We start from the raw sequence: 14,821 nt of genomic DNA on the forward strand, positions 1-14,821 counted from the left end.
ATATATATACACATGTATTGATGATTATTATGATATTGATACCCAGCAAGGTTAGACGATACTATTATGATAATATTAATACCCATCAAGGTTGGAGGATACTGTGATGATGATATTGATTCCCGATAAGGCCGAAGGATACTGTTATGATGATATTGATACCCGACAAGGCCGGAGGGTCCTGTGATGATGATATTGATATCCGACAAGGTTGGAGGATACTGTTACGATGATATTGATACTCGACAAGGACAGTGAATATTATGATAATGATGTTGATACCCGACAAGGTCGGAGGATATTGTGATGATGATATATCTACCCTGTTTGATTCTGGAGGATAGTTGTGATATTCATTGTGTATCTTGCATTCATTCTTGCATGCACATATCCTATTACTAGTATGTGCCTCTGTCTATCAGTCTGCCTGGGACGATTGCATAAATATGGGTGATGACTATCCTTGTGTTATTGTGTGTTGATTGAGTCTTCCAAGACTAGGGCATGGGGGAAATGTATATGCTCGATTAGGTATTTGGTTGTCTTGAATAGCCGGTTACTCGTGCTATTATTGATATTGTTATTATCATTGTTATGATCATTATTATGGCTAGTTTATAATAGATTGGTTATTGATTCGGTATCGAGATTTGATGTATGTTCTTCTATCTTACTATTTCATTATTATGCATGATTATTTCATGCCTAGCCATGTGGATTAGAAACCCTGAGCATGATAGTATTAAATCCTGATAGGATTATGATGAGGTCTTACAATGAAGATATGATGACCTAGGATGTTCTTAGGATGACCTCACACACACACACATATAGCTACATATCTAGCTATATGTAGCTATGGTATTACCTTATATCCCCTCCTTCATTTCTTCAGATTGTATATTCGTTCCTTAGCCTTTTATATTATTATATATTCTTTTTCTACTCTTTATTCATATATTAGCCAGAGATATATGGTATAGTGTTGAGACTTCTAAGTATGGCTGGAATAAGATAGTGCACTCTTATTACTTACTTAGCCATATTATGTTTGTCTATTGGATATGAACAAGATAGTTGTTCCGTATTATCTCATTGGCTTGTTATGAGATTTCTGGACTCTTGGGTTTTGTTTTCATTCTATTTATATATTGTGTATATCTGCTTTATCTTTGGAGCTCAGTTGACAGTTTCCTACTAATTACCATTTGTTTGGTACTCATACTACACGTCTGCAGCCTACAGATCATATTACAGGTTATCATTGTTGATGTCTGCGTCGTGCAGAGCAGCCATGGTTCAAAGATATAGAGTGAGCTCCTAACGTTCGGAGTATTATTTTCCTCCCTCTTAGTATTGTCTAGTCTCTATATTGTATTCAGAGATAAGTTATATCAGTGTAATTTATTTCATCTATTCCATTTTTGTAAACCCTTGTTATATTAGAAGCTCTTGTACTGATACCACCAGGTTTTGGAATTTATTCATGTATTTGAACTTTTGTTATATTTATTTCGCATTCTTTCCTTATTTTATTTGGTAGGCCGTTACTAGCCATTTCGAACTACGGGTTTGGCTTGCCTACGGGTGGGTTATAGTAAGAGCCATCATGACCTAAGAAATTGGGGCATGACATGACTTTGTTGAGATTAAATAGCGTGTCAAACTTCATAATGTTCTATGAAGTCGCGATATCACCATCGAATATGGATCTCTTCAATCGTGACAGAATGGTGTTCGTTTAATTTATTAAAATGCTTTGTACCCATCGAAAATAACCACGTCCTCCATTTTCTAAAACAACAAAATAAGGGACAAGATTAACACACACATATTTTTAATTGAAAAACTTAAAAATTTTACCTTCAAATGCGCACAGATCCAAAACTTACGATCAAGATTTCTTTGAGTCGTCGATATTTTCATTTTACAATATTCATTACATTTACATACATCCGATTTAATTGAAAATAAAGACATTTTGGATTGTTGAGACATAATTATCAAGGAACTCTCAAAGATCAAAAGAGATAATATTAGTAGAATAATATGATAAGATGAGATAAAATGGAGTGAATTAACAACACATTCATAAGCGAAAAAATTATACTGAAGTGAAAAAACGTTCACTGTATAAGAATATTTTCAGGAATCTCTCAATAGTGAATTTCGTCAAGAACAACAAGCAGGCAATTCACAATATTACAAAAAAAGTTTACGAAATGTAGTTTGCCCATTTTGGGCAAACCGTATTAACAATTTTTTCACCCCAATGTTTAACAAACACCGTTAGTTATAGTTTACCCAAAAATGGGCAAACTGTCTATTTTGTAACATAAATTAAAGTACTGTCCATTTTGCCTCCTAAATCTGAAAAGGTATCCCTTTTAGCTCTGAACTCTAAGCTATCCGGGCTACATAATTGAACGATTTGATGAATAAAATCCAATAGATCTTGAAGTTTAGAAGCAAAAGTGGAAAAGTGAAGCACCATTGAACTTCTACATGCAAAATAATAAAATTCAGAGGCATTTAAGAAAGTAAGAAGTGGGCTCTGTACTGAAAAATATAATGTACTAGATGTTGAAGCTCGTGCCAGCACGGGCTCAATATATGTTTTTTTTATTTAAATTTATGTGGTACAGATGAAATTTAAAAAATCAATGAATTTTCTATATAGTTTTAGATATTTTACATTGTTAGTTATTAATTTATAGTATTTTTACATAATTTCGGATACTATATGCCATCTTTTTGTTTCAATTTATATGACATGATGGAATATTTGAGAAAGTCAATTAAATTTGTTATATAGTTTGGGATATTTTAAGTTCCTAATTATATTATGATTTATACGACTTTCTACGAAATTTTCAAGTAATATCGCTCTATCGCAGATAATATGACATTGATAGAATTTGAAAAGTCAAGCAAATTTTTTCTATATCTTTTAAATATTTTAGATTGATAATTATTGTGATTTATATTATTTTTCATGAAATTTTCAAACAATATATCCCAATTAATGTTGCATATTGTGATTTACATTACTTTTCACAGAATTTTTAAATGATATATCTCAGTTATTGTTGCACTGAAAAAAGTCAACCAAAATTTTTTGTGTCTTAAAATATTTTAAATTATTAATTATTGTAATTTATAATTTTTTTTACACAATTTTCAAATATGTATATATATATATATAATTAAAGATAAAAAAAATTAAATTAAAATTCAGATAATCAATTATATTTTTAATAGATTTTTAAACTTTTTAAGCTATTAGCTATTGTAATTTATAATATTTTTTAGAATTGTAATTTAATATATAATCTATAATACTCTTCTTGTTCAAAATTTTGTGGCGGTGGTAGTCAATTATATTTTAAAAATAATTTAAGTTTTTATTTATTGTGATTTATAATACTTTCCTTCTATTTCAATTTAAGAGACACTGATATAATTTCGAGAGTCAATCAAATATCACGATTGAAGTGGCGAGGCAGACATGTCTTAAATAACTCATAATAACTAATTAGAAGCGATATAGAAAAATTGCTATAAAAATACATGTGAAAAAAAATTAAGTGGGTCTCATATAAGATGTCAAATTAATTTAAAACATCAATAGTTAATCTATTATTTTATATCTATTTTATAATTTTTATTAAATATTATTAATTTTTAATAATTAGATGATTTATAATAATTAATTAGGTGTGATATAATAAAATTACGATCGAAGGAGCTGAAGTAGACATGTCATAAATGTATATTTTTTTATTAAATATTATTAATTTTTTAATACGTAAATGACATAAAAATTAATTAGAAATGATATTATAAAATCACGAAACAAGCAGACAACGGGAAGCAGATGACAGCTGTCAGCCGCCTGCTTGAGATGCCAGCTAACTGGTGCTTTTATATATAGTAGCAATAATACTTTCTTCATGGTATATTTGAATTTTTGTACAGGTAATTAAGGATTCGTGAGCTGTTTTGACTAAATGATAAGGTTACGATGAATACTAACTTGCAAGATATGAGCAATAAATAAATAATCAGACAATTTAAAATAAAGGATAAAGTTGTCCCGAGCTTGGGGTGACTAATTGACAAAGCGACCGAAAAACGCAATTTAGAACATTGAAAAATGTAAGAGTTTAATAACTGAGTTTGGGAGCTTAGTATAATGTTTGTGTGAGAATGAAATTCAAGTGTCTAGTTATCTAACAAGAAAGTAGACTCCATTTCTAGCGAAGCATCAAGACACAATCCACAAAATATGCCTTCTTGAAATCTACTAATAGCTAATTATTATTACTAAGTAATAATTGGCGATGATTTCAAAATCTCGTGTAACGACTGAGTTTGAGTAACTCTAACTCGGATTGTTCTTTGTACCCAATATATTATGTGTCTACTAGAGCTAGATGAGCTTCCACCATTACATTGGTCTCAACTCTCAAGTGATCACACTGATCCTTCCATGACCAAATTCATTTCATTCCTTCCCCTCCTTAAACATGTTATGTATTTGATCGGTCAGGAAGAGTAATTACATTCGCTAGTTAAATATATATTATTGTATATCAAAATTATATATTTTATGCATATTATATATTGACATTATATATATATATATATATATATATACTAACTAACTATTACTCCTTTCGTTTAAAAACGAATGATCTACTTTGACTTGACATAAAGTTTAAGTAAATAAAAAAGACTTAATCTTGTGGCCTTAAATTAAAATAGTGTCAAATGTACCAAAATGCCCTTTAATCTTGTGGTCATAAACATGCCATGTGAAAAGTTAAAATTAAAGTATTGTCAAAAAAGGAAAGGATCATTCTTTTTTAAACGGACTAAAAAGAAAAGTAGGTCAGGAGAAAGTATTTTGGTGGACTAAATTACACGAATTTCTCTAAACTTATATCATCCTAGCTTATTTCTCTGAACTTATATCATCCTTTTCTTATTTCCATTTCCATTTTCTTCCTCGAAAACCGGTGTTGGTACTACAAAATACTCTTTAATAGAAACTTTTTAAAAAAAGCAATATCAATCCTTTGGTTCACACACCTTATAATGCATCAGATTCATTGTTATATTATACATGTCACAACTTTCAGACTTCCAAAAGTTGCAAACAGAAACTTCAATAACCCCATTAATTGACAATGGCATCTTCAACACAAATGCAAAATGAAACCAACAGTACTACTAGATAAGACACAATTCAATTCTTCAAGTTCGAGATCATTGATGAGATCTCTTCACTCATGAAACGGAGTCGTACTCGAAGCCTCTCTTTCAAGGAAACCATTTCTATCTCTTGGGACCAGAGAGTTTCTTGCAACAGAAACCTATATAAAAAAGGTATAATAATTTAGCAGATATCACGATACTCTTCTCTAAATATCAATTAAGGAAAATATTATTAATATTTTGATAAATGGTGGTTGGGCATCTAATAAGCTATACATCAATCCAATCAAAATCATTGTCATAATTATATACCATGATTTTACCAAGAAATGATCTTCTCAACATTAAACATGTCGCCACTTTGTAATTATATACATTCAGTATAAGATTATTAACGGATTCTAACTTATTATATGAAATTGTCCTCTTTCATGTTGTAATGAGCAGTTAGCTAATTATATTTTAAATGACATGATAATATAAGATCCCCATAGGTTGACGAGTCTATATCATGTTTCTGGTGCAAAAAGTTTGGTGCTAATAATGTTCAAAAGCTCGATTTTCTACTAGTCATTTTTTATTGTTTGATTTCAGGACTATATAGCTTATATCAACGTATTTTTTTTTTCTATATAAGTATTATCACACAGGTTTCTTCAATCATTATGCAATATTATTAATTCCCTTTGTTAAGAGAGTACCTTTGCCATTTTCCCGTCGCCCAAGCTACAGCTTCCTCTATGTTGACTTGATGGAAAGTGGGCCCACTGAAGTCAAAACAAATCAATTTATTCAGAAATTAGATTTCCTTTGTAGCTAATGAAAGTACGTTGTTGGGTGGAAATTAGTATAGTTCTTAATAGATATTAATGAATTGGCTTTTAATAAATTTGACCGCTCGCACAAAAATAATAACATTCATTATTCAATATATAAAGGAACCATACTCTAATTATATATATTATCATTAACATAAAAATAATATGATTTCCGACTATTATTTTGTTGGACGGCTTAACCCTGTGTATATTTTAGCATGATCACTATGTACTCACATTTTTTGCTGCGGTACTGAAAGCTTGCTTGTGAGTCATGTTGGGATATAGAGCCTTCAGCCTCTTGATCTCTTCTCTGGAAAAAAAAAAAAGGAGCAATGTTTTTGGCACATAATTTTAGTATACCATAATTAATAGGCCATAAAATAAGGTGATATTTACGATTTCAAAGAGATTAAGGGAATTAGAAAACTGGAAATGTACTTGATAAAGCAGTTGTAAGCAGATGGAGCTCGTTGTCTCTTCTCTGGGGCTGAAAAAAAGTGTAGTAGGATTAGCTAGATATATCCTTATAATTAGGAGTAATGTAAATAATAAATATACTAATTAAGAAAATATCATCTCTATCTAGGATTGTTAATTTTTTCCCAGATAATTTACGTTTATTGACTTGATTAACTGGAAGAACATTCTCATATTTATCTTCTTCATCTGAAGAGGCTATAACTGGGCTTCCCAAATCTACACTTTTCTTATTAGCATCAACAGTTTCCTCCTTGTCAACTTCTGGCTTTGGCAGCTGAAAGCAAAAAATTAAAAAATAAAAATCAAATAAATCAGATTATAGGTCAAATTAACATAACGAGATACTATATGCAAATTTTAACATGCATGTTGTAATACGTGACCTATTTTATTTTTCTTTTAAATGAGACAATTACATGTAGTTATATTTTAAGTGACGTAACTAATAGTGTCAAAATTATTTTACACTCTTAGTGTATAGAAGCTCAACTTAAAAAACAAAATAAGTGCGTGCAATTTGTCGGACCTGATGAGTTTGGTTGAAGGAATCAAAAAGACGAAAAGGGAGAAGAGAAGCTTTAGTCAAATTGAGAGAGAGGAGACTAGTGCAATGCCCACATCTCACTGTTACTATCTTGTTACAAAAGCTGCTGCATGGAACACTAACCTGCATATATTTTATTCACAACAAACAAAAGTACATCATATGTATAACCAATAAAATGTACAGATAAAAAGTAGTTTAGTAGTAACAAAAATAGTGCAAGTAGAGAAGGAAAGATATGCGAACTTTACAAGTAATATGGTAGTGCAATAGCCACATTGCACATAACAGAGTGTGTCCTGGAGATCATGAAACATATGGTTATTCAATGCTGACATCTTCTTTTCTTCTTCTCTTCTTCTCTTCTCAATCTCTTTCCTCTTTTTCTTTTTATCTTGTATGAGGAGAGGTGAGAGAGGGATCTAGAGTGGAATAGAGGTATTTATATATAGGGAAAGTTTTGGTCTTATTATGCATTTTAATATTAAAATCTTAATTTGTATGATAATTTGTGGATATAAAGTGAAGAAAGTGGTGTCATTATATTTTGATAACTCTTGTAATTTCTAACACTTTATTTGTCCATAATCTACCACATTATGTTTTGTAACTCATATGATCATTAGTTATTGTAACTCCATGGTCATTAATTGCATGTAACATATGTAACAACAAGACTATTTATCTATTCACATTACTTTAATTGTTAATGATGGTAGAATGCCTTAATTAGTAATTTGTAACTTCTCTCATTATTTTGCTGTAACTCTCATGACTATTAGTGCCATTAGTTTCTTGTAACCTAAAGACTATTAATATTCCTCTTTATCACCCCCTTTATTCTTCTTATTCATGAATATCTCACCTATAAATAAAGGTGGTCTTGCATGTTATTGCATGTACAAGGAAATATGATAAGTGTGAAAAAGATTATATAGTAGTGTAAGAGAGAGTTGGGACAAAAAAAAAATATTCTAAGTCTACAACTATATTCACTATACAAGAGAGAGTAATTATATTAGTGAAAAAAATAGTTAAGACAAAGAAAATATTCTAAGTCTTTAACTATATTCACTATACAAAGAGAGTAAATATATGTTGAAGGAAGATGTTCTTATGGTGGAGCTTTGGACTCTTCAACTAATCTGGAGTTGCTTGAGTTGTACATCATTGATGGGTTGTATCCTGGAGGGACAAGTCATGAGATATACTGCTGGATCGGTGTAGATTATGCCGCAGTGACCTTGAATCTCCTTAAAGAGAGCGAGATATCTGTGCCTCAGCCAAAAAGAAGATTATCTTATTTTCTTCAATTTTTGTTCATTTTATTATTTCAACTACAATTATTATAATTTGTAGTATATTATCCCTCGACAGAAGTATGAATTTTTATATTACTCCCTCTTTGTTTTTACTTGTCATATTTTACCTCTATTAATTAATGATTATTATTGTGTCTTGAAATTATTCTCTCCATTCCTTTTTATTTGCTTCGTTTGAATTGTGTTCATATTCCGTAATGCTTGCTCCTCTAATCTTTCAAGAATAATTTGAACAAAATATTTTCATTATGCCCTTGTTTAATAAATCTAAATATTCTTATTATGTCCTTGTTTAATAAATGTGATCATTATTGATTTGGAAAGAGGTATAAAATTTAATTTGGGATATAGTATTGATAAAATTACTTTTAATTTTATTGAAGTAAGGGATTTATTAAGTGGTATATCCAACCTAAATGAGACAATTAAAAAGGAATGGAGGGAGTAGTAATTTCTAAACAAGGGTATAATGAGAATATATGCTAAAAATGACAGGCAAAAGCATAAATTCAATTAGTAACAAATAAAAGCAAAGTAATAGAGTACATATCAACGTAATTCAACCTATTATGGAAGTTTATTATCGTTATGTTTGATGACTAATTTCACCTATTAACGATGGCTATGTGTAATTAGCCTATGAATGAGATCTCGTGTCTTTTTATGAACTGAATTGAAAAAAGGATCCTTTCAAATCTTATATGTATAAAAATGGTGATCTCTTATAAAAAGGAAATATTTTTTTTACGTTTTTCGTTTTAAAATAGTTGATCATCTTTCTAAAATATTTATTTCAATTTAGTTCTCACTTTTATGAAATTAAAAAGATTTTATTATGTTCTTACACTACTATCTTTATCATTAAATGACTAAATAAAATGTATATAATCAAATTTATATTTTTAAACCATAACTAATAAGGCTAACACGGTAAAATAAAACTCTAATAAATAATTTTTAAAAGAAAGTGTCATGTCAATATGGACCAACTATTTTAAAACGAAGGACGTAACAAAATGCTAGAAAATGAGATCTCTTTAAATTGCAAAAACATTTACAGTATCAATGTATATAAATTAAAACTCTTCAAAAAAATTATTCTTTGTTACAAAATAATATGCTTATGGTGGATGTCCATAACTCTTAGAATTAAGTAACTCCCCATCTTCTCCATGATGTGTAGTTAATCCTCCGTTACTCCACACACACCATTATGGGTGTAACTCTCACACTCTTTAACCTCTTCCATAATGTTCTTGTTTAATATCATTATGGATGTAACTCTCACACCCTTTAACCTCTCTCATAATATTCTTGTTTAATACCATTATTATGACAACCTTTTGCATGCCTCTATATGATATTATAAATAGAGGCATAAGAGTTCATATTGTAGACACTTGAACAATTGAAATACTTGAAAGAATGAAAATATATCTTGTCTTGTCTCCTTATTTTATTGTTTACTTCTTTTTCATATTGTTACTCTTTTAGATTAATTTTAACATGTTATCAGCACGATAATCTATCCAACTCAGTTTGATTCGCTGCTTCAACTAGTAAGGATTAAGGTATTCTAAAACTCAATTCTTCACCTTATATATTGCTACCATAAGGCAAATAATTAACTAATTAAGTCATTTTTCTAGTAATCTTTGTCATGCATTATTTTCTCTTCAACCATAAATATTTAATAACCCTTAATTTGTTGAAGTAGCCTAAAATTGAATTTGCCTCATGATTTTGTGTTTGCTGGATAAATGTATAAAATACATGTTGATATTGTAACATTTGGCAAAGTTTACATATTGAAATTTTAGAGTTTGTATATTTGTTACCTTTTTATTTATTATCTTAAATTGATTTGGTATCATAATGTGGGTTTGAGCACCTATTTTCCATTAGTTACAAAAGTACTCTAAATAATTTTGTTACTTCAGTTGTTCAATTTTTTTGAGCACTCTCGGACAATTTTGATTTAACTGTTTTACTATTTGAAGATAAGGTAAATTTTCGGTATTGGTGCATGGAATACTCTGAATTGTTTTTGTACTTCCTTACTTACAGAACTTGGTCATTTTGAACGAATTGGTTTAGTATGTAACATTTCTTTTTGTGTTGGTATTTTTACTTTTTGTATAAACTGATCTTTGTCCTACAAAATATATTGGATTCGTTTGTAACTTCATCAAAGGCTTAAGGATGAGTTTTGTTATACTTTGTCTTTATATATCATTAATTGAGAGTAAAATGGTGGATTTAAGTCCTATGAAAGTATGGCCTAACACATCTTTTATGGGTAAGACATTGGGTTCAAAGCCCCAACGTAATATATTGATGACAATGATGATCGAGGCAAAATAATAAATTTTTGTTGTAATATTATGAAATCCGCCACACATTGATTTGCTTCATTCCTTAATATGAATGTGGTAACAGTGCATAATAAGCGTGAAAGAAGACAAATGATTTTATATATGTGGGTGTGAAGGAAAGTTATAATAGCCATCATTATCGGAGTCAGGTTACCTTATGGTTATTCAAGGATCCTTATGATAGAAATAAAGAACATTATGGATTGTTAAAATTGTTCTTCAAAAGGTGAAGTTAATTTTTTATTCATCATCAATTTGATACGAAAGATAGTGGGCACATGGTTGTTGTGCAACCTAATTTGATAAGTTTTATAAATTCTCCATCAAAAGAGAAAAGAACAAAAGTGAAGATACACTTGGTCTTTCAAAGTGATGTTGAGGTGGGTATAAAATATGATAAATGTCAAGGCATGACAATGAACTTATAAAATAAATTATGAAGAACATATGATTATAGTCCAATTCTTGAAGAGAATGTGACTGGTGATAAATATCATGGATTTTCGAGCGTTCATGAAAGTGCATGTGTCAAGATATGACAAAAGTCACGGACAAAGACATGTATATATATGGTTGGATAAATATCAAAACCCACCTCTATGGGAGGTTTGAGGAAAATAAAGAATTTTAATTTGGCATAAAAAGGTCTTTGATGCTATAGTATATTTTATCATGATCTACCAAAGGGTAAAATCAAGACGTGATTCTTGACTATAAAGGTTTTGTCCATGATCAAAATAATTATGATGTGGTCGAATGAATTTATCATTGATCACGTAAATATAGTACGTCAAAAAAGGACTTTGCCAAATGATATAAAAATATATTATTAACGACAAGAGTAAAGCAAGAAAGAGGCTTTGCATATAATGATTTTGACTAAATGACAATAATTTTCTCCCAAAAAGGAGATGGTCACCATACAAAAAGTATTTTAAAATATGAGGTAGTACACAAGTTTTTGATAGTTTCGAAAAGCTAATATGTTACTACATGGAGAAATGAAATTATTTATGATATTAAAATTGTAGTAAGTCTCCTAAGGAACTTTTAAAGTTTCAGGATAAGAGACAAGAAAAAAATTATTATTATTTTGAGACTATAAATTTTGAAAAGTTTTTGTATCTTCATAGGTTATAAATATTTATGAAAAAATCTACCTATTTTTCTCATGTTTGTTGATACCAATATGAGCATGGTGATGAAATCACATGCTGTAGTAAACAAAAAGTTTACAAGAAATAGATAAGTTGGCATGACCGGTTGACCATCCCAGTTCAAACATAATACAAAGTTAATTGAGAATTTATGAGGTTTTACATTGAAGAAATAAATGATTCTTCAAGAATTCTCTTATGTTGCTTATTCTCACGGCAAAATACTACACCCACTAAGGTTATGGTTATATTCCCTAAATTCAGGGTGAATATGAGCCTATTCCCCTGCCATGTAGATCGTTTATTATGAAATAAGATACATCTATGATTAATCACATGTGCTTTGCTATCAACTTGTAATTTGATTTTGCAAGGTTTTTTGCTCAAATTGTTAAATTGTGAGCATGATTTCATACTATAAAGTTGATAATGCTGATTGGTTTAGCAGAAAGTTGTGTGTCTCCAATTATAGCTGAAGCATTGTGTAATATCCCAAAACATAATTTGATGAGTAATTATAATTGATTAAGGAAAGAAAAATAAATTATATATGATTAAAATATGGGCTAAGACCTATATTAAAAAGGAAAGAAAAAAAGGTAAAGAAAGGAAAAAGGGTTGGGGCCCATTCTTCATTAGTATAAATTGGATTCAGAAAGGGCTTTGCCCATTCACGCCTCTTCTAGCATAGCAGCAGTAGTTTCGCCCAATAGCGCAGAAAAAAAGGAAACTGAGAAATCAAATTGCTCATTCAGTGAAAAATAAAAGAGTTTAAGGATTTGATCAGAAAATTCTTTGGGTTTAAGGTAAATTTGTTCCTATATCTTTATCGTAATTTTTAGTCAAGTTAATTTAGTTTGGGTATTGAAATTTAGTTGTTAAAGACAAGAATTTTGGGTAATAAGGTATTGTTTTGGATACAAAGTTTGGTGAATTAAAAGTTATCATGAAACCTTGAAGGTTGGTAGTCTAATTTACCATAAATTAGCCTAAAATAAGAGATTTAACACGAGAATGGATATGATGTGATTATAGGTTTGATCCAAGAAAGTGATACAAATTGTTTGGGGTGACACGTTTGGTATTTCGACACGTGTATTGTGAGTAGTAATCTTACCATAATTTGTGTTTATTAACTTGCATATTTGATACTTGATTTTGATGAAACAATGAGTTCGAAATGCTTTGAAATTACATGTGGGGCGAGTCCTTTACTTGTATGATATTGAAATGGTTATTTGAACTATGATATTATTACGGTGAATATTCTTTACTTACATGAGATTAAGTATTTTTGACATTTATTTTATTCAAGTTTACAGGTGACATGATTTGATATGAACTTTAAATGATATGTACTATTCTGAAAAATATTTTCATCTAATATCCTATTGTTTAAAAAGAATTTATAAATGGGAGTAGACCTTGATTTGAATTCCGTAGATAACGGTGGGATCATTAGACCTGGTGCACCTTGTATTTACTGATGAATGTTACAGCCCTCACTAGTGGGAAGGTAGAACTAGCACACTAATATTGATATGATATTTGACTCCTTTATGAGGGGTCTACTGTTATGGCTTATTCTTAATGAAGAAAAATGTCACACTGATTACCTGATTCATTCTTGAAAACCTTTCGAATATGTAATATTTGATATGATACGATACTTTTGAGTTTATTACTGAACTATTGATTCACTTGCCTTACATGAAATAATGATATTATTTTTTTTTATCGTTACTGTTTTCTGAAAGAGCATTATTTCATGATGTTTTATGACTTATACCCATTAAAACGGTTATGGTTAAGTGTTATTACTCACTAAGCTAGTGTCTCACTCCTCGCTATTATTTTTCAGAGAACACAGGTGACGATGACGATCGCATTGGCTAGAGGATTCGAGTAGCATATTCCTAGTGAGCCTCACAATTATTCGCGTGGGATATAGTTTATTTATTCGTTGTGTTTCTTTTTCTTGAAAACTCTTAGTTTTCTCCATAGTCATGTCTTTAGAGTTTTGAGTACTCTTTCGTTATTTTGGATTTCTGGAACATTGGATTTCCTCTCACCTTTGGAGATGGTTTCATTTTGTTAGTTGGTGGTATTGGTGAATTATTGATGGTTTGTGATGAATTGTGTTGGTGTGTGTTGTAGTTGTGTTGTTGGGTTGTTTTGTTGTTGAATTGAGACAGGGAAAATTTCTTGTTAGGCCCAAAAATAAGAAAAACTCTGCTCGATTTTTTGTAGAATTCTGATGAGGCTTGTTTTGGAGTCCTAAACTCCTTAGCGCCGGTCATGATCATATTTTGGGTCGTGAAAAAGCTGGTATCAGAGATGGATTAGGTTAATTCTATGACTATGGAGCACTCGATAGTAGTAGAATCTCAATTATTGTTATGTTGGCGGCCATTTCTTTAATCATGATTCTGCGAGAGAGTGATAGGATGTGTTTTGTTTTTCTTTCTCATTCTTTCGTACGTGTGTGACATTTAGGATCAATTAGATGAATCTAACTGTCTTTTTTTGTTAATCGGATGGTTCATAGATAAACTACTGGTAGGGAAAGAGGTGAAGCCCGCAGAAGGGGCCGAGGTAGGGGTAATCGTGATACCACAGGGAATCACACTGCCACTCTAAGAAGTTCATAAGAGTCCACTTCCAAAAGGAATGATAGTCTACCTCCACCATCTCATGAGGGTAGTATTGCGAAGGTACTTGCTTCCATGCAAAGAGCCATAGAGGGCTTGGCCGATCGACTAGATAGACAGGAGAGGAGTGGTCAACGTAATACTGCACAACCACAGCCACAGTTCCAGGAACCTATTCAAACTTAAAACTTTGGAAACAAGGAGGTATCTTTGTAGGAGTTCCTAAAGTTGAAGTCACCAAAATTCACAGG

The 14,821-nt window shown here is 30.4% G+C and overlaps 1 protein-coding gene across 1 annotated transcript; it reads right to left on the minus strand.

Moving 5' to 3' along the window:
- Nucleotides 1–5,055: 5,055 nt before the first annotated feature.
- LOC107847221 (axial regulator YABBY 4) lies at nucleotides 5,056–7,477 on the minus strand. Its single transcript, XM_016691428.2, has 7 exons — nucleotides 7,317–7,477; nucleotides 7,048–7,188; nucleotides 6,657–6,795; nucleotides 6,480–6,528; nucleotides 6,276–6,351; nucleotides 5,922–5,987; nucleotides 5,056–5,378 (listed from the first exon to the last, which is right to left on the minus strand). Exons 1-7 carry the CDS (start codon nucleotides 7,401–7,403, stop codon nucleotides 5,289–5,291), a joined length of 648 nt encoding a protein of 215 aa, XP_016546914.1. The 5' UTR covers nucleotides 7,404–7,477; the 3' UTR covers nucleotides 5,056–5,288.
- Nucleotides 7,478–14,821: the final 7,344 nt, after the last annotated feature.

Source organism: Capsicum annuum, chromosome 11 (genome assembly GCF_002878395.1).
Source record: "Capsicum annuum cultivar UCD-10X-F1 chromosome 11, UCD10Xv1.1, whole genome shotgun sequence".
Taxonomy (NCBI): Eukaryota; Viridiplantae; Streptophyta; class Magnoliopsida; order Solanales; family Solanaceae; genus Capsicum; species Capsicum annuum.